The sequence below is a fragment of the Lithobates pipiens genome, unplaced genomic scaffold (genome assembly GCF_037356315.1).
Source record: "Lithobates pipiens isolate NorthernLeopardFrog02 unplaced genomic scaffold, aLitPip1_a1.2 Scaffold_1, whole genome shotgun sequence".
Classification (NCBI taxonomy): domain Eukaryota; kingdom Metazoa; phylum Chordata; class Amphibia; order Anura; family Ranidae; genus Lithobates; species Lithobates pipiens.
The window spans coordinates 158,795,536-158,813,862 of record NW_027507685.1 but is presented as its reverse complement, the minus strand read 5'-3'; the positions used below and the strand labels follow the sequence as shown (position 1 = coordinate 158,813,862).

At 46.7% G+C, this 18,327-nt stretch overlaps 1 protein-coding gene across 1 annotated transcript in view; it reads left to right on the top strand.

The window, feature by feature from the left end:
* Window positions 1–18,327, top strand: part of UBL4A (ubiquitin like 4A) — a 55,648-nt gene that overhangs the window by 24,251 nt on the left and 13,070 nt on the right. The window contains exon 3 of the mRNA XM_077478816.1: window positions 4,622–4,797. Within this exon, the coding sequence (XP_077334942.1) occupies window positions 4,622–4,797 (176 nt within the window). The remainder of the gene's footprint in view (window positions 1–4,621; window positions 4,798–18,327) is intronic.

Below are 18,327 nucleotides of genomic sequence, written 5' to 3'. Positions count from 1 at the left end.
AATGTGTCGCCCAATGGTGGTTAATTTCCCATTGGTTGTATAGTATATGTGGTCTCCCACTCTTTGTCTGAATTTGCGAATAGTTTTGCCAATATAGTAGGCCCCACAATGGCATAACATTTAAATACACAATGCCAGTGGTGTCACAATTAGCTAGGGACTTTAATCTATGGTTTTCTCCATTTGGGAGGATCACTGATGTTCCTGAGTATATCCAAGGACACATGGAACATTGGCCACAGGGAAAAGTACCTCTTTGAGTCGATCTGTGAATAGGTTTGTGTCTGCCATCACTGCCAGTGTCACTTACACAGGAATCAATGCATTTGTATAGCATTGATTGCTGTATAAATGACAATGGTCCCAAAAATGTCCGATGTGTCCGCCACAATGTCGCAGCCACAATAAAAATCGCCGATCGCCGCCATTACTAGTAAAAAAAAAAAAAAAAAAAAATTAATACAAATTCTATAAAACTATCCCCTATTTTGTAAACGCTATAACTTTTGCGCAAACCAATCAATAATCACTTATTGCAATTTTTTTAACCAAAAATATGTAGAAGAATACGTATCGGCCTAAACTGAGGGAAAAAAATTTTTTTATATATTTTTGGGGGATATTTATTATAACAAAAAGTAAAAAATTATGCTTTTTTTTTTTTTTTTTTTTTTTCAAAATTGTCATTCTATTTTTGTTTATAGCACAAAAAATAAAAACCGCAGGGGTGATCAAATACCACCAAAAGAAAGCTCTATTGGTGGGGAAAAAAAGAACGTCAATTTTGTTTGGGAGCCACATCGCATGACCGCGCAATTGTCAGTTAAAGCGACGCAGTGCCGAATCACAAAAAGTGGTCTGGTCTTAAGTCAGCAAAATGGTCCGGTCTGAAAGTGGTTAAAGCGGTAATGAAAAGAAAATCCAAATGGCTGCACACCAAACTGAGATCCAAATGCCTTGATTTGCATAAAACCACAATGAACATGTAGAGCGCTACATGTCCAAGCAAGGAAGGAACTTTAAAGTGGTTGTAAACTCTTAGAAACCACTTTGACCTACAATAAGCCTAGATTAAGGCTTACCTGTAGGTCCTAGAAATATCTCCTAAACCTATACAGTTTAGGAGATATTTACAAAAAGACAGGCACCGCTGTCTATGGTAGACAGCGGCGCGCAGGTGCATTGAGTAGGCCGCAGATCACGGCGATATGCCACTCGTGTCGGCTCCCATTCGCATGCGCGGGAGTGACGTCATCGCAGCGCCAATCACAGCGCCGGAGCAGCGAGACCCGGAAGTCACTCCGGGATACATGGCAGCGGCGAAGATGAAGACGGAGGACCGCTTTGGGGGCTTCGTTCTCAGGTAAGTTATTCATAATGAGCTAGTATGCTATGCATACTAGCTCATTATGCCTTTGCCTTGCAGGTTGCATTTTTTTTAAAATAGCCTTTACTTCCTCTTTAAAGCAGTAGTAAAGTTTGTTAAAAAAAGTAATAACAATTTCACCCTACAAGGCAATGTCAAAATGTGCTAGTATGTATCGCATACTAGCACATTATAAGAACCTTGCCTTAAAATGAAGCTCTTCAGCGGCATACTGTCATCACTGACAGGGTTTCCATCTTCTCCTGGTTTTCCTTCCAAGTCCGCGGGCACTATCCATCTGACATGATGCGTAAGGGAGTTTTGGTTTATGGCACAGAAGTAACGGCATGGTGTCGTCACTGGCAGCTGCGCTGTGGAATATCTTTTAACACATTTAGGAGATAATCATTTTTACCTTCAGGTAAGATTAATTATAAGCTTACCGATAGGTAAAAGTACCAGAAACTACTTTTACTACCACTATGTAGGTTGTGTTAAAACAGCCTATTCATTTTGAATAGGCTGTCATTGCACCTTTCCCCCTTTTAAAACTGGACCTGAACCCTTTTTTGGAAATGTACCGCATAGCACCCCACTTTTTTTTCCTGACGACAGCTGTAACATTTTGGGTTTTCTTATTACTATCTTTTAGGATGGGAATAGTTAACAGGACTAATACAGTGCACAGGTTCTAACCCTTCTAACAAAAAAGTTTTAGCAATGTGTTGTACACGTTTAAGAAGTGAAGCAGGAACAAGGATTATGTACAGTAAACCTACCTACTGCTTTCACTCTTACCTTTTAGGCTGGGTTCACACCATTGCGAATTGGATGCGGGGGTCCTCGCATCCATTTCGCATTAGCAGGAGATTTTGACCGACTCTCTATGGAGCCGGTTCGCATATCTCCGCAGCAGGTCTGGTGCGTTGCGTCTTTTGGTCCATTTCAGGTGCGACTTCAGCCCAAAATTCAGGCTGAAATCGGACCTGAAAAAGTGAACCACAACGCGCCGAGCCTTATTCTCCTACTGCCCTTTATGGCTGCTGGAGAAGAGGGGAAGTCCTGTGTAAGCTTCAAGGTTATCTGGAAGTTTACACAGGGTTAAAGTGATTGTTTACAATCACCTTGTAAAACAACCCAACTCTTATAAAATTGAAATGAAAGGCAAAACGTGTATAGATGTAAAACAAAATTATAAATCATTTTTATTTTTTTAAATCCACTTTTTTTTTTCCAAGTGATCACATTCCCTCTCTTCTGAGCTGCATACGAGCTGGGGGAGGAGAAGCAGTAGTACATCTTCCCAGTGAAAGGCTGTGCTGGGGGGGGGGGGGCTTGTCTGATCATTGGAGGACAGCAGGCTGAGTTTTCAGCATAGCTAGAGAACTGACCATGCTGTGCTTCCCTGCTTAGTGTAGTCCGTTTTTCATGGGGAAAGTAGAGGGACTGGCAGGAACACCAGGAATTTCACACAAAGGAAGCAATACAAAGAGAACGGGATACTATTCATACAAGTACATAGTACAGCAGCCACTAATCAGGTATATGAAATGCTGGGGTAACAAACGCTTTAAAGACTCTCAGCCATTTACATGACATCAGTCTGGCATTGCAATTCTCTACTTGGGCACCCAGCATTAAATGCTGGTAGGAAAGAGAGAATTGTATGTTCCCTTATAAGCAGAAGGTGCATTGCTTCACGGCAAACCAAATGGCTGGCACGCGAAAGCAAGGTAAGTATAAACCATGTTCAGTAAAGTAAATATTTGTATTTGATATGTTTATTGCAAGTCTTCTGTCCATCCAGATTATGGAGCTCCAGGCTCTGTTTGATCGTTTCTTTCTTTTGTCTTCTTACCATCTGCTGTTAAAAAAACAAAACAAAAAAAACCCTGTTTACAGAGCTCAGTAGGCAAAAAAAAAATATTTGCACACAAGGGAATGAGTCAGAGAAGTTACTCTTCAATCAAAACGGAGAGAAGAAAGTTCTCCCAAAAGGGATAAATAGGACACTGAGATTAATAAATACATTTATTGAGTAGAAAAAACACACAACAAAAATTTCATGAAAATGTATACCATAAGTGTACCTCACAGATATATTAAAAAAGACAACATTGTCATGTTAAAATAGGGGGACGCAGCTGCGCATGCACCACATGCTCACAAACGCACACTCATATGCACCAACTAATCATCATTAATAGAGCTTCATTATTGAGTAATACAGGAAAACCCCCACCAATCCTCTGGATTAATTAGTTATTCCTTAGCCTAGCTGGCTAGTAGCTAAATGATCATATGGCAAAAAATGGGTGTTTTGTGGTGGTTTAGCAAGGCAATAAAGCAGGCAGTCCACTAATCTGAAACCGGGTAATTAGAAACACAGTCCAGAGCAGCTTCACGAAAAATATAAATCGCTTTTGTAAAGATTATAGGTTAGCCTGGTTGAAAAGTCTGAGACACGGAGTGTGGATTATGAGTATAGTCAGGGAACAATCAAAGCACAGAGACGTAGAATCCTGAGATCAATGCATGTATGTCTCCACAGACAAGCAGGGAAAGTAGGGTAGGGAGAAAAAGCAGGAGCAAGGCGTCACAGTTAGTGTAAATATGTCAGACACTCTCACTTTCTTCCATTTTCTGGCCACTTTCCTCTACCTCTACCCATCAATGCAGATCAGACCTTACTCAGTCTGGGTCTAGTAGTCCGGAATATGATTCTACTGCACAGGTAGTTTGCTGTTGTAGCAGTGTTAAACACTGTGCATAGACTTGTGCTTGTAAAGACACTCGAGCCAAGCTCCCTGTGTGTTGAAAGTCCCGCCGTACATACTCCACTACTTAGTCCTCGCTCATGCAGCCAGCTGAAACTCCCCCAGGGCGACATGCTGACGTCACGCTAGTCGTCTGGGGGAGTGTCGGCTGGCTGCACGAGTGAGGCCCAAGTAGCGGAGTGTGTACGGCGGGACTTTCAACACACAGGGAGCTTGTCTGGCCGGTGAGCTATATGCTCCAGGGCACTGTCTTTCCCCTGCTCAGCGGGGATCGATGGAGCGACCCCTTGCTGAGCAGAGTGGGCTCCGTACACGGATATGTCCGTGTGAAGGAGCCCTTAATGTAACCCCAAACCATCCCCTCAAAAAGGGAGTTTAGCCGAGTACTTGTGTTAGGTTCATGATCCAGGAGCAACTTCTTACTGTTATATACATTCACTGCATTGTTCTAATAAAGCATTTTTTGATTCCCATTCAGATGAACATAGCCTATCCTTTTACTGCATCGGACCTGACTCCAGACTCAACCTGATGGTTAAAGAGCGAGCGTCCCCAGAGGCGGGAGGAAACCCAGTATGGAAATCACTAGCTGTCATCCTAGGGAGGCATTTTAGCCCCTCCGATGCGGAGAGAATTCTGGAGTATGTGCAGAAGGTAACTCAAAGGGAATGTAAAGGCAAACACTTAGTTCAACAGACAGAGCTTCACATTTAAAGCCTATCTCCAGGTTTCATTTAACTTTACCAAATGAGTGCAAATGAACTGTTTATTTCACTGACAGATGCAGTGGCTAAGTGCAAGCTATAAACTGTGTGTAGTCTCCCCTACATTCAGTATACGAGCGCAATGTTCTGGCAACGGGACAGAAACTTCCCATTCCACTACCAGCACAAATTCAAGATGGCTGAGAGCTGCTCAGCCATTCACAGGGAGCTTTGTATTCTATGAATGGCTGAGGTGGAGAGGCAGGGGGATGATGTCACAATCTTCACCTCAGCCAGTCACAGTAAACGCTGTATTCTTTCATAGAACACAAAGCTCCCTGTGAATGTCAGAGCAGCGTTCACTATAACTTGATTTACTTTTATTTTTTTGCGGGAGCACGATTGGACGTTCTCAACCTGCTGACAGAGCACAGTCCTGTATAATGCATGTAGCTGAGGCGACATAATTTATCACAGCACACAGCCAATCATTAGTAAGATCTCATCTGGAATATGCAGTTCAGTTTTGGGCACCAGTTCTCAAAAAGGATATTGGAACTGGAGAAAGTGCAGAGAAGGGCAACTAAACTGATAAGAGGCATGGAGGAGCTCAGCTATGAGGAAAGATTAGAGGAACTGAATTTATTCTCTCGTGAGAAGAGGAGATTAAGGGGGGATGTGATCAACATGTACAAATATATAAGGGGTCCATTACCACTTCTGGACCGGCTCACGACGATATATGTTGGCACTTAGAAGAGGGATATCGATATGGCAGCAGCTAGCTGCCATAACCCTGGTATCCTCTTCTTCAGTGAGTGGTCCGGTTTCAGATAAAATGGGGCTCAGTGGCGGGTTCGCTGTGATATCACTTTTATCGGCTGTGTGAAAGGGCCACCCTCCTGCCACTCTCCGGCAGAGGCGATCGGATCCTTCTCCCTGTTGGGTATGGAGATGAGTGAGCGGAAGATGGCCCCCACCCGTCTCCATACCATTGCAGGGCGTAAGCGACGTCAAAACGTCACTTCCGCCCATAGCTCTTAAAGGGACTTTTTTTATTTTTCATACATCATGGGACATTATTAATATTCATTACCTGCTGGGTTATACTCCACCATTAGGTGAATGGACACTAGTAGACCAAAGGTCTTCAGACAGGAAGTGATCCACTATATAACCCATCCCATACAAGAAGTACTTTAGTTTTTTTTCACCAGTCTCTGCAAGGTGGATGGCATGATTTGTTGAGCTCTCTGAGCTACAGGTCTGTAGTGCCACAAACGGTTCCAAAAGTGAGTCAAGGGATTCACTGATTGGATCCATTTGACGCAGGCTTTTATGCTTAGCTAAATGGTATCTGAGCCTCGCAAAGGAGACTCAAGACCTTGCAAGGTTTCGCCTGTAACGTGGTCTCCAGGCGCTGGACCCTGCGGAGTGGAAATCCTGGACACTACAGCTCTAAGGCATTTCCTGCAGGGTACTGTACAGGTCAAAGGGAGTGGACCCTAAACGTGAAAAGGGTACCCAGTCCTTGAAGGTCCAAATGACAGGACCCCGCCGTGAAGGGTAAAGATTGGGCTCTTGGGTTCTAAGTGGCCCTGCACCAGTACGTGTAAGTGAAAATCCTTTATTTTATTATTGTGGGGTGTCCCAGTGCCCCAGTTTAGCTAGCTAAAGGCTGGACACCGGTGTTTAGTGACTATATGGGGTAGTTCTGGGCTAGTTGTGGGTGTCTGCAAAGTGTACCTTTTTTGCTAGTGTCTGGCTGTTTATCTGTATGATGCTGCGCCATTTCGCCTTGGTTCGCTATGGCGCACGTGCATTCGCAAGAGCGCCGCTGGGCTCAGCAGTTTGGTGGCCATGGCACACGCCGCTTTTTCACACATGTGCCATAGCCTTTATCTGGGCGCACAAATATTTGCGTTGTACGCGATTACAGTCATGCCCGCCGGGACCGCACAAATGTGTGTGCACACATGCATAGAATGTTCTGGCCCACGCCCAGCTTATTTAAGCTGTGCAGGCCAAGCATGTGGTGCTTCCAGAAGGCAGCTGTGGGACACAGAGCAGGCTTTGAACACACTTGCAGTGGTTCATTCTCTCTTTCACTCATTGACGGACACAGCTCCTTTAACCACTTAAGGACCAGGCCCCTTTTTCAGACTCGTGTTTACATGTTTAAAACAGTTTTTTTTGCTAGAAAATTACTTAGAACCCCCAAACATTTTTTTTATTTTTTTTTAACACCCTAGAGAATAAAATGGCAGTCATTGCAATACTTTTTCACACCGTGTTTGCGCAGCGGTCTTACAAGTGCACTTTTTTGGGAAAAAAATCACTTTTTTGAATAAAAGACAACAGTAAAATTAGCCCAATTTTTTTTATATTGTGAAAGATAATGTTACGCCAAGTAAATTGATACCCAACATGTCACGCTTCAAGATGGTGCCCGCTCGTGGAATGGCATCAAACTTTTAGCCTGAAAAATTTCCATAAGCGACATTTAAAAAAATTCTACAGGTTGCATTTTTTGCGTTCGAGTAGGTCTAGGGCTAGAATTATTGCTCTTGCTCTACCGATCGCAGCGATAGCTCACATGTGTGGTTTGACTGCCATTTTCAAACGCGGGCGCTACTTATGTATGCGCTCGCTTCTGCGTGCGAGCTCGTGGTGACGGGGTGTTTTTAAAAACTTTTTTTTTTTTTTTTTTTTCTCTTATTTATTTTAATTGATTTTATTTATTTTTACACTGTTTTAAAAAAAATTGATTACATTCCTTGTAATAGGAATAAAAGTTAACATCCCTTGTAATAGAAAAAAGCATGACAGGTCCTCTTAAATATGAGATCTGGGGTCAAAAAGTCCTCAGATCTCATATTTGGACTTAAATGCAATAATAAAAAAAAAAAGTCATTTTAAAAAATGACATTAAAAAAATATATACCTTTTTAAGAGGTATGGGCGGAAGTGACGTTTTGACATCGCTTCCGCCCTCCTATGGTATAGAGACGAGTGGGGGCCATCTTGGCATCACTTGTCTCTATACCCAGCTAGGAAGAGGACACGATCGCCTCCGCTGCTACCGACTGCTGTGGTAAGCAGCGGAGGGTGCGGAAGGAGGGGTGGCACCTCTTCCGCCGCCGATAGCCGTGATTTTGCGGCGAACCCGCTGCAGAGACCACCGTTATCCTACAGAAGACCGGCACCTGAAGAGATGGATATCTCGGTTCTGGCAGCAGCTGCTGCCGTTACCGAGATATCCCTCTTGAAAAATAGGATGTACATCGGCGTGCGCTGGTCGTTAAGTGGTTAAATCTTGACCGCAGGGTTATCACGCCACCTTCAGTAGAGGACTAGACAAACCATGTAACACATGTAAAAACAGAGCTGTATAGTTCCGCCAAGGGGGCAGTCCCTCTGGCTATAACCCTTCAGCCTGCTTCCTGCAGCTCAGTTTTTTTTCTGCCTAGTGAAGAATGACCTAGGCTCCCTAAAGGGACCATTGGTCCTGGGGATTTTTGGGATTTTTACGCAAGCTTTTGAACCTGTGATCTTCTGTCAACAGCTGGCTGGGTGACAGGCTAGATAATATAGATCCTTGTAGTCTCCCCAGCCTGGCCATTGAGAGTGAGCAGGCCCTAGCTACACGCTGGGTCAGCCACGACATGCCCCATCTGCTCCAGGGGTGGCCAGTGAGCTATATGCTCCGGGGGAAAACACATGAGCGGGATACTGCTGTCTGTGTCACAGTGTGCCATGGCCAGCAGCCACCCGGTACTGCTCGGGCGATGGGTCTGTTGGAATGCCTCCAGCTATTCCAACCGGACAGGTAAGTACAGCTATCTCTGCCTCGGCAGGATAGAGCAGCTGGGCATTCCCGGGGAGGTCGATTAGGGGGGTCTATCTCTCTCCCTTTCTTCTCTCCCTATCCCTGTTTTCCCTCCTTCCCCTGCAGAGGACGCTGCATGACTGGGCATGAGGTGCGGAGTGTGTACCTGGGCCGGGGATCCTCGGGGGGGGGGGGGGGGGGCTGCTCTGGGCCTTGACAGGGCCTGCGTGGCTGTTTGGGTCCATGTGCTGTGTTTTTCCTCTGTGTCTGCAGTGCCTGTGAGAACTTTTCCTCTGCATGTGCTGGCGCCATTTTCCATTTGTTTTCTTGCAGAGCATGGCTGTCAGCCATTTTCTAGAGGTCTGGTGGCCGTTTTCTTGGTTAATTTTGTATACAGAACGACTGGCGGCCATTTTCTTGTAACCTCCGATCAGTTTTGCCTCCAGTGCTTAGTCATTTCACCTCAGAACAGCGTGGTTTTTCTCTCTGGGCACCTGTGACAAGGCACAGTACACAGTGGTCAGTGGCAGAACGGCGCAGCACTCAGTCAGGGTGGCGAGTCCTGCGGTGGGGTCCCTCAGTCTGTGAGCAGCTAGGAGGGTGGGATTGCATACCTTTTTCCTAAGTTCCGAAGTGTGGTAGACGAGGTGGGTCAGCATGGCGTCAGAAGCTGGCGCTTCTTCCCCAGACATCCCTGTAATTGCAACCAGCTTACCTGCAAACAATGCAGTGCCTATGGATGCTTTGTCGGCGTTCCTGGAAACGTTCGTTGCCAGGTTGGAGGCGCCGTGTGGTTGCAAGGGGGGTAAGAAACGCCCCTGCCTCCCTCCCCGTCCTCTGGGGAAAGCTCTGATTCAGACTCTGGCCCCGCAGTGACTGGCGGCCCCTGTTCTGACGTGTCAGGATGCAGACTAGGACCATTCGGACAGTGGGGATGATTCTGTGTCCGGGTCAGCGCAGGAAAAGGCACTAGTTGTAGCACTTATCACCGCTGTGCAGGATACCCTGAAAATACCGGATGCAGCAGGATCTTCTGCTGAGGCACCTAAGGTGTTTCCGTATTTGACTTCTTTCGATAAGTGAATGGGGAAGCCCGCAACGGATCTTTTCATTCCCAAGAAGAATGGCGGTGCATTACCCCTTTTGAGGAGAGCCTCCTTAAAAAATGGATACAGTAACCATGATTCCGGTAGAAGGGACTCCTGCGTTCAAGGACACTACCGACAGGAGAGCCGAGGCAGTGGCCCGGTCCATGTTTATGGTAGTGGGGTCAGCATTACGACCTGTACTGGCCACGGCCCTGGTGTCGCAGACGCTTACTGAGTGAGCAAAGCTATTGCACAGGGAGTTGGAGATGAAACAGTCTTCACAGTCTGCATAGAACTAGCAGACCAGTTGGTGCACAGCCTTAAGTATGTCTGTGATGCAGCCCTGGATACAGTCCCCCTGCTCTCTAGAGGGTAGTGGTGCTACGGCACCTCATTTGGCTGAATCACTGCTGTCTGACCAATGGGTCTGCGAACTGGTTAAAAGCCCTCAACTGCTTTGTGAAACTGCAAAAGGTTCAGGATAGAATCACTTCACTCAGTGGTCGCTGCACTCCATCAGGGGGACTTCCTGGCATCTCTATATCCAGGACGCATACTTGCATATACCCATATGCCTCAGGCGTCAGAGGTTTCTGCTATTTGCAGTTGGGGAAGAGCACTACCAATCCGTAGCTTTCCCTTTTGGCCTGGCGTCAGCACCACAAGTCTTTACCAAGGTGTTGGCTCCAATTCTGGTGCTGTTGAGGCAACGTGGGATCGCAATCGTGGGTTACCTAGACGACCTCCTTCTGAGAGCAGCTTCTGCCTCAGAATTGAGGGAGGATGTGGCCTTCACTATGCAAACTCTACAGGAGTTTGGTTGGGTGCTGAACCTAAAGAAGTTGGTGTTAGTGCCGACTCAGCGTCTGGAGTACCTGGGCTCATTGCTGGACTCAGTGGAAGCGAGAGTGTTTCTCCCTTCAGACAAACTGCAGACTCTCTGAGCCGTGGTGAAGTTGTTGATGAACCACAGGTGGTCGCCTCTGCGTTTGTGCATGTTCTGGGTCTCATGGTAGCCTCCTTCGAGGCGGTACCATATGCCCAATTTCACACCGAGGCTTGCAGAGGGACTTACTGTACAAATTGGACAAATCTCCGTTATCCCTGGATTGCCAGATTCGGGGGAGCCAGTTAGTCAGGGACTCTCTCTTCTCTGGAGGCTGAGGTCTCTGGCCCTTTGGTCCGGAAGATTGTTCCTTCCTCTTCATTGGACGGTGATTACAACGGACGCCAGCCTGACCGGCTGAGGTGGAGTGCTGGGGGTACAGTCGACCCAGGGCCTCTGGCCACGGGAGGAATCCCAGTTAACGATCAACGTGTTCGAACTTCAGGCGATCAGGCTATGTCTGTTCACATGGTCAATGAGGCTACAAAGGCGTCCGATCAGGATCCAGTCAGATAACGCCGCGGCGGTGGCATATGTCAAAGAGGAACGAGGAGCTCAGCTGAAACACAAGAGGTCGCTCACATCCTTCGGTGGGCAGAGCGACACGTGCCGGCCCTGTCGGCCATATACATCCTGGGCGTAGAAAACTGGCAGGAGGACTACCTAATTCGCCAGATGCTGGACCCAGGAGACTGGTCATTGCACCCAGAGGTGTTCAGGCTTCTTTTCCTGTGGTGGGGCACATCAGATGTGGATCTCTTGGCCTCTCTGCTCAATCAAAGGTGCAGAGATTTGTGTGCAGGACAAGAGACCCCTGGGTGGACGCGTTAGACGCATTGGTGGATCCATGGGAGCAGTACTGTCTGATTTATGTCTTCCCTCTGCTCAAACTGTTACCACGTCTGCTTCGCAGAGTGGAGTCTGAGGGGATTCCAGTAATACTGATCACCCCAGATTGGCCCCAGCGTCGCTGTTACGCCGACCAAGTATGCCTGGTGGCGGATGCTCCTTGGCGATTGCCGATGCGAGAAGACCTCCTATCGCAGGGTCAGATTCTCCATCTTGCTTTACCGTCACTAGTTTTAACGGCATGGCTGTTGAAAGCCAGGTTCTAAAGGGCCGAGGTCTGTCGGACTCGGTAATTTCCACTATGATTAGGGCATGAAAACCGTCTCTTCTGAAGATTTACCATCGTACGTGGAAGGCCTAGATCTCCATGTGTGAGGAGATGGGATGGTGTCCGCGCACCCTTTAAGTTTCCAGGATCCTGCTGTTTTTACAGGGAGTAGTGGATCAGAAACTTGCCTTAAGCACCATTAAGGGACAGATATCAGCCTTGGCTGTCTTTTGCCAAAGCCCCTTGGCGTCTCGCTCACTGGTAAACACCTTTTGTGCAAGGGGTTCGACTTGTAGTCCCTCCGGTTCGACCACCTCTACCTCCGTGAGATCTGAACCTGGTGTTTTCGGATTTCAGATGGCAACTCCTCCGTTGAGGGGTGCCTCTGGTTGTGGGTGAAGTTATGTTTTTGCTGTTTCCACCCCTCGTTTTGGCACTGCTTGGGGATGTCCCTATGGTCAAGATTTAAAGGAGCTGTGTCCGTCAATGAACGAAAGAGAAAATAGGATTTTTGTACTCACTGTAAAATACTTTTCTCTGAAGTTCATTGATGGACACAGCACCCACCCCTCCTATTTTTAGGTTGTACTGAGCTGCAGGAAGCAGGCTGAGGGGTTATAGCCAGAGGGACCACCCCCCCATGCAGTTTTGCTGTTTTTACATGTGTTACATGTTCTACCTAGTCCTCTCCTGAAGGTGGCGTGATAACCCTACGGTCAAAATTTAAAGGAGCTGTGTCCGTCAATGAGCTTCAGAGAAAGGGATTTTACGGAGAGTACAAAAAAATTTTTTCCTTACCCGGGTCACATGTGTTGCTTGGCAGGCTTTTTTTTTTGCGCCATTGAATGTCTTCCAAAAGGAGGAGTGAAAGTGACACCATAGGGAAGGGCACACCTATGTCATAAGTAGTTCCTGATGAACCTAGTTGTATCTCCTGAAAGACCACAGGCTCCTGGGCAATCAGCCGCTGTGCCTATCTGGTATTGTGCCTACAGTCAACACTGCTGCTTCACCCTTTATCATGAAGGATAAACTGTCCTCAGCCCTAGCCGGGTAAGAGCACATGATTGCCTCCATCCTGCAGGGTAGCAGGAAGCATGACAGATCCCCCTTCCCGGAGTCTCCTAGTCTGGAGCAGGAATGGGTTGAGGATGGGGAAGAGCTGAAAGCTCAAGATTCGGTGGAGTGCCCGGCAGAAGAGCCTGCTTCCAAGCAATCTGGACAAGAAGATATCCAGTCAATGTCTGCATCAGAGGCTTTTCATCCTGACTCTGATCAAAATGGTTCGTTCTGCCTTTAAGTTGCCTGTTGCAGAGGTGACTGAGCCCCCCCCCCCCCCCCATCCTCTTTGGGATCTCAGATCTTTTCAGGTCGCACAGACTTTACCGCTACACCCCCTGATAGAACAGGCGGTGTATGCTGATAGGGAACTTCTTGATGGGACTTTTTTGCCTCCTAAAAAAAAAAAAAAAGGTTTTCCCTTTTTATATTCCATGGATGAAAAGTTTGTTAAAAAATGGAGCATGCCAGCCGTAGATGTAGCAGTCTCTTCCTTAAACAAGAACTTAACTTGTCCGGTAGATAACGCACAGGGCTTGAAAGACCCTGTTGACAAGAAAATGGAGTTATTATTAAAGGCTTCCTTTTCTTTGGCCAGTTCAGCTATTCAGCCAGCTGTTGCAGCAATTGGTATTTGCCAGTCCATAAAGGATCAGCTCAAAAGGCCAGATAGGCCTAACCAGGAGGATGATCTGCCTTGAACGTAAGACAGATATACCTCAAGCGCTGTGTTTTGCTGTTGATGCTTTAAAGCAGGGATATGCAATTAGCGGACCTCCAGCTGTTGCAGAACTACAAATCCCATGAGGCATAGCAAGACTCTGACAGCCACAAGCATGACACCCAGAGGCAGAGCCATGATGGGACTTGTAGTTTTGCAACAGCTGGAGATCCGCTAATTGCAGATCCCTGCTTTAAAGGATTCAATACATCAGGTTTCTCATCTGGCTCTTTGTACATATGCGCAGACTTTTATGGCTTAAGACAGGGGTTGACAAATTTGCTTGGAATCTAGGAGCCAGCTAAAAAAGTTAGGAGCCAAGTCCGTGACGGCGATCTGGACCTGTCCCTGGCCTGACATGGAGACGAGTGAGGGGAAGATAGCCCCCAGCCCCTCACCTGTCTCCAAGTCATTGCCCATAGCTATTAGAGGGACATTTTATTTGTTTTATTTTTTTCAAATGACGATTTTTTTTTAAATTGCATTTTAGTGTAAATATGAGATGTGAGGTCTCTCTGACCCCAGATCTCATATATAAGAGGACCTGTCATGCTTTTTTCTATTACAAAGGATTTTTACATTCCTTGTAATAGGAATAAAAGTGACACACATTTTTTTTTTAAAAAGAACAGTGAAAAAAAATAAAAATAAAAGTTAAAATAAGAAAAAAAATTTTTTTTTAAATGCGCCCTGTCCCGCCAAGCTTGCGTGCAGAAGCGAACGCATATATGAAAGCAATGTTCAAACCACACATGTGAGGTATCGCTGCGATCGGTAGAGTAAGAGCAATAATTCTAGCCCTAGACCTTCTCTGTAACTCAAAACGTGCAACCTGTAGAATTTTTTAAACGTGGCCTATGGAGATTTTAAAGGGTAAAAGTTTGTCGCCATTCCATGAGCGGGCGCAATTTTGAAGCAAGACATGTTGGGTATCAATTTACTCGGCGTAACATTCTTTCACAATATAAAAAAAAATTGGGCTAACTTTACTGTTGTTTATTTTTTTTATTAAATAAATTTTTTTCCCCAAAAAAAGTGCGCTTGTAAGTACGCTGTGCAAATATGGTGTGACAGACATTATTGCAACAACCACCATTTTACTCTCTAGGGTGTTAGAATAAAAAAGAAAAAAAAAAGTGTGTATGTATATATGTATGTATGTGTGTGTATGTATGTATGTATGTTTAGGTGTTTTAAGTAAATGGAAGGAGATCTATTAGCATTAATGGTTGTAATTCCAACGGCCACCACAAGAGGGCGCCAGATTCCAGAAGGAATAGGATCACAGAAGGCCTCAAAGCCGGGGGCTCAATAACCGGCCGCCGGCGGCGCGGCCCGACGCAATCACGCTGGGGGGGTCCACGGAGACAGGATACCCCCAGCTGTGCTGCCCCAGGCGCCAGTCGCTAATTCTAGTCGCCAATGCGACCTGGCGCCCGGGTTTTGTCGAGCCCTGGCTTAAGAACTGGTCAGCCGAGCCTCCTTGTAAAAAGTTATTGGCAGGTTTCCCGTTTCATTGGGGAACGTTTATTCAGTGATCACTTGGGTTAATATATCCAAAAGCTTTCCGGAGGGAAGAGTTCTCCTTCCTGTGAAGACCACCAAACGTCCCTGGTTTAAAAACCCAGGAACTGCTTCCTCAAATGTCTCAGCGTCAGGGCGGTTTCACCGCCAACAGGGAGCCAGGGGCAAGCCGCAAGGCCAGGGCCAGAAAATTCTTCTAAACCCAGCACCAAGCCCTCCTCCTGAGGGGATGTCCCCACTTCACCGGGTGGGGGGAAGGCTGCTGCACTTTGCGGACATTTGGAAAACAATTCAGGACGAGTGGGTCACCTCAATTATATTTTGCAGTTACAAGCTGGCATTACGGGGGGTTCCCTCTCACGTTTTTAAGATCCAGCGTGCCCTCGGATCCTCCAAAAAGAAACGTAAAAAAAAAAAGAAACTCGAAAAAGGAAACTTCAGGCACTACATCATCTAGTGCAGGGATCTCCAAACTTTCTAAACAAAGGTTTTAGGGGGGGCCGGACTGTGGCCATTGGGAGTAGAAAAGGTTGTTTGTCTCAGTGGGATTAATTGTGCCCCATTGTTGGAATCACTTGGAGGAATTGTACCCCATCATTGGCACCCATTAGTGGTGGCATTGGAAAAAATTGTTCCCATTGTTGGAGTCATCAGGAGGAATTGTGCCCCATCATTGGTGTCAGTGGGGGAAATTGTGCCCCATCATTTGTGTCACTGGGAGGAATTGTGCCTCATTGTTGGAATCGCTTGGAGGAATTGTCCCCTATCATTGGAAGAAATTGTTCCCCATTGTTGGTGTCATTGGGAGAAAATGTGCCCCATTGTTGGTATGGGGGGGGGGGATAGTGCCCCATATTTGGTGTAATTGGGGGAAATTGTGTCCCTTCGTTGGTGTGAGTGGGGGGGTGGGACTATGTCCCATTGTTGGCATCAGTGGATGAAACGTTTCCCCCCCAAGGGCTGCATAAAAGCAAAGGGCCACATCTGGCCCCCGGGCCACAGTTTGGAGACCCCTGACCTAGTGCATCAAGGAGTGATTGTAGAGGTTCCTGTATTCGAAAGGGGCACAGGGTTTTACTCAATCCTGTTTACCATTTAGAAACCAAACTGGGGACACAAGGCACATTTTGAAATTAAGGTCCCTGAACAAGTATCTATTGATACAGTGCTTTCAGATAGTCTGTCCGCTCAGTAGTAACCTCACTCCAGAGGGGAGACTTTTTAGCCTCCATTGATATAAAGGATGTGTACTTGCACGTACCAATCTTTCAGCCTCATCAGAGGTTCCTACGTTTTTGCAGTAAAGGAATGTCACTTTCAGTTTGTGGCTCTACCCTTCGAGCTTGCTACAGCTCCCTGGGTGTTCACAAAGGTCCTAGCTTCAGTACTGGGCCTTTTAAGGGCCCTCGGGAATCTGGACGAACCCCTGCTCAGAGATCACTCAGTACAGGTTCTAGAACAGCATAATATACACAGTGCGGTATTTGAAAAGCTTAGGCTGGATAATAAATGCTGATAAGTCAGCCTTGAAACCAGTTCAAAGTCTTAAGATATTTAGATCTGATACTAAAAACGGTCCAAGCAAGAGTTGTCTTGCCACCGTAAGGGTCTGTGCACTGAAGGATCAGGTGCGCCAGATGAGGGGCACCAGACAACCCTCCATTCGGCTCTGTATGAGTCTTCTAGGGAGGATGGTATCTTCCATTTTGAGGCAGTGCACTATGCCCAGTTCCATTCCAGGCCTTTAGAACAAGACATCTTGTTGGCTTGGAACAGAGGAAGAAAAGCCCTGAATTATCCAATGTGCTTATCTCCTCAGGCATGCTTAAGCCTAAACTGGTGGTTGCAGGATCAGAACCTGCGAAAGGGAAAATCCTTTCTCCCGGTAACTTGGAGAGTACTGACTACAGATGCCAGTCTCTTAGGCTGGGCAGCGACCCTAGACAGGCTCACAGCTCAGGGGAATTGGTCAGGGACAGAACAGACCCTACCCATCAACGTCCTAGAATTACAGGCAGTACATCTGGTCCTGCGGTCCTGGAAGGTGGAGCTCTGCCAATAACTTTTTACAAGGAGACTCGGCTGACCAGTTCTTAAGCCATAAAAGTCTGCGCATATGTACAGACAAGAGAGCGCTGATGAAGTCTCGCCCCCTGGAATGCAATGCGTATGGGACTACGTGATGTCACCCGCGTCCTCCGGTCACCCTCGTGGCTTTGTTAATGTTATCACTCTTTTGATCCTTAGCACTGCGGGACAGTGCAGATCTATGTAAGTGCAATAGATTTTTTAATAAAGATGTTTATATATTACTGTACGGAGAGAGCACTATTTGTACTATCATTATTGCATGTATGTTGGAAAACCGTGGAGTCTATTATCTGGATGTATGAAATATATGCTGTTTTTTACAAGCACATTCCCAGTGATGGAGACACTAAAGCGAACCAGTACATGTACCCAGAGATAAGGGGCTGCCGGATCCATTCAAAGTGTCTTTTCCAGGCCGAATTGGATGGTACCCGGGCCTCGTGTCCTAAGAAACAAGGTTTTACCTGTAACGCTTCTCTTTTTAGAGAGCTGGACCCTGGGATCCAGTATTTGTTTTTTTCAGCCATATTCCTGGCAGGGTGCTTTACTGGCCCAGAACTGCGGATCCCCCTATTCAAGGGGGCCCCAGTTTCTGAAGGTTTTTTCCTAACGGAGCCCACGGTGAGAGGTGAAGATTGGGATTGTTATTCAGACCCTGCAGCTGGATAAGGTAACGGAGACTCCTCAATAATTTTTCTAATTCTAGTAAGGTTTTCTCCTTTTAAGTAAATGTATGCTATGCCTATAGTCACCACCGGGGGCTGCCAAGAGCACATACCTTTTCATGCCTGATCTGTCTGCTTAGTGTCCACGCTCTATGCTCCTCCAGCCATGCTCCAGGAAGGATGAAGGTAAAAGGGGATTCACCCTCCACGGATTAGGGGGCTGAGATAGGCCTGGGCAGAGAGCGGTAATATACCCCACCACCCCCCGCCGTCCGCCCCGTTTGCCGCCATTACAGCGGCTTCACATCCACCGGCCCTTCCCTCTCCTCTGTCCTGAGGGGGGGGGGGCAGAGCACTAGGCTACACAGGCTTTAAAGTGCACTCTTTCTCAGATACACACAGCCTATGGAGGGACACAGAGCTGATGCGAGTGTGGGAGACACAGGCATTCCCAGGCAACATTTACTTAAGCACCAGACTGAGTCTTTAGTAGCAGCGGT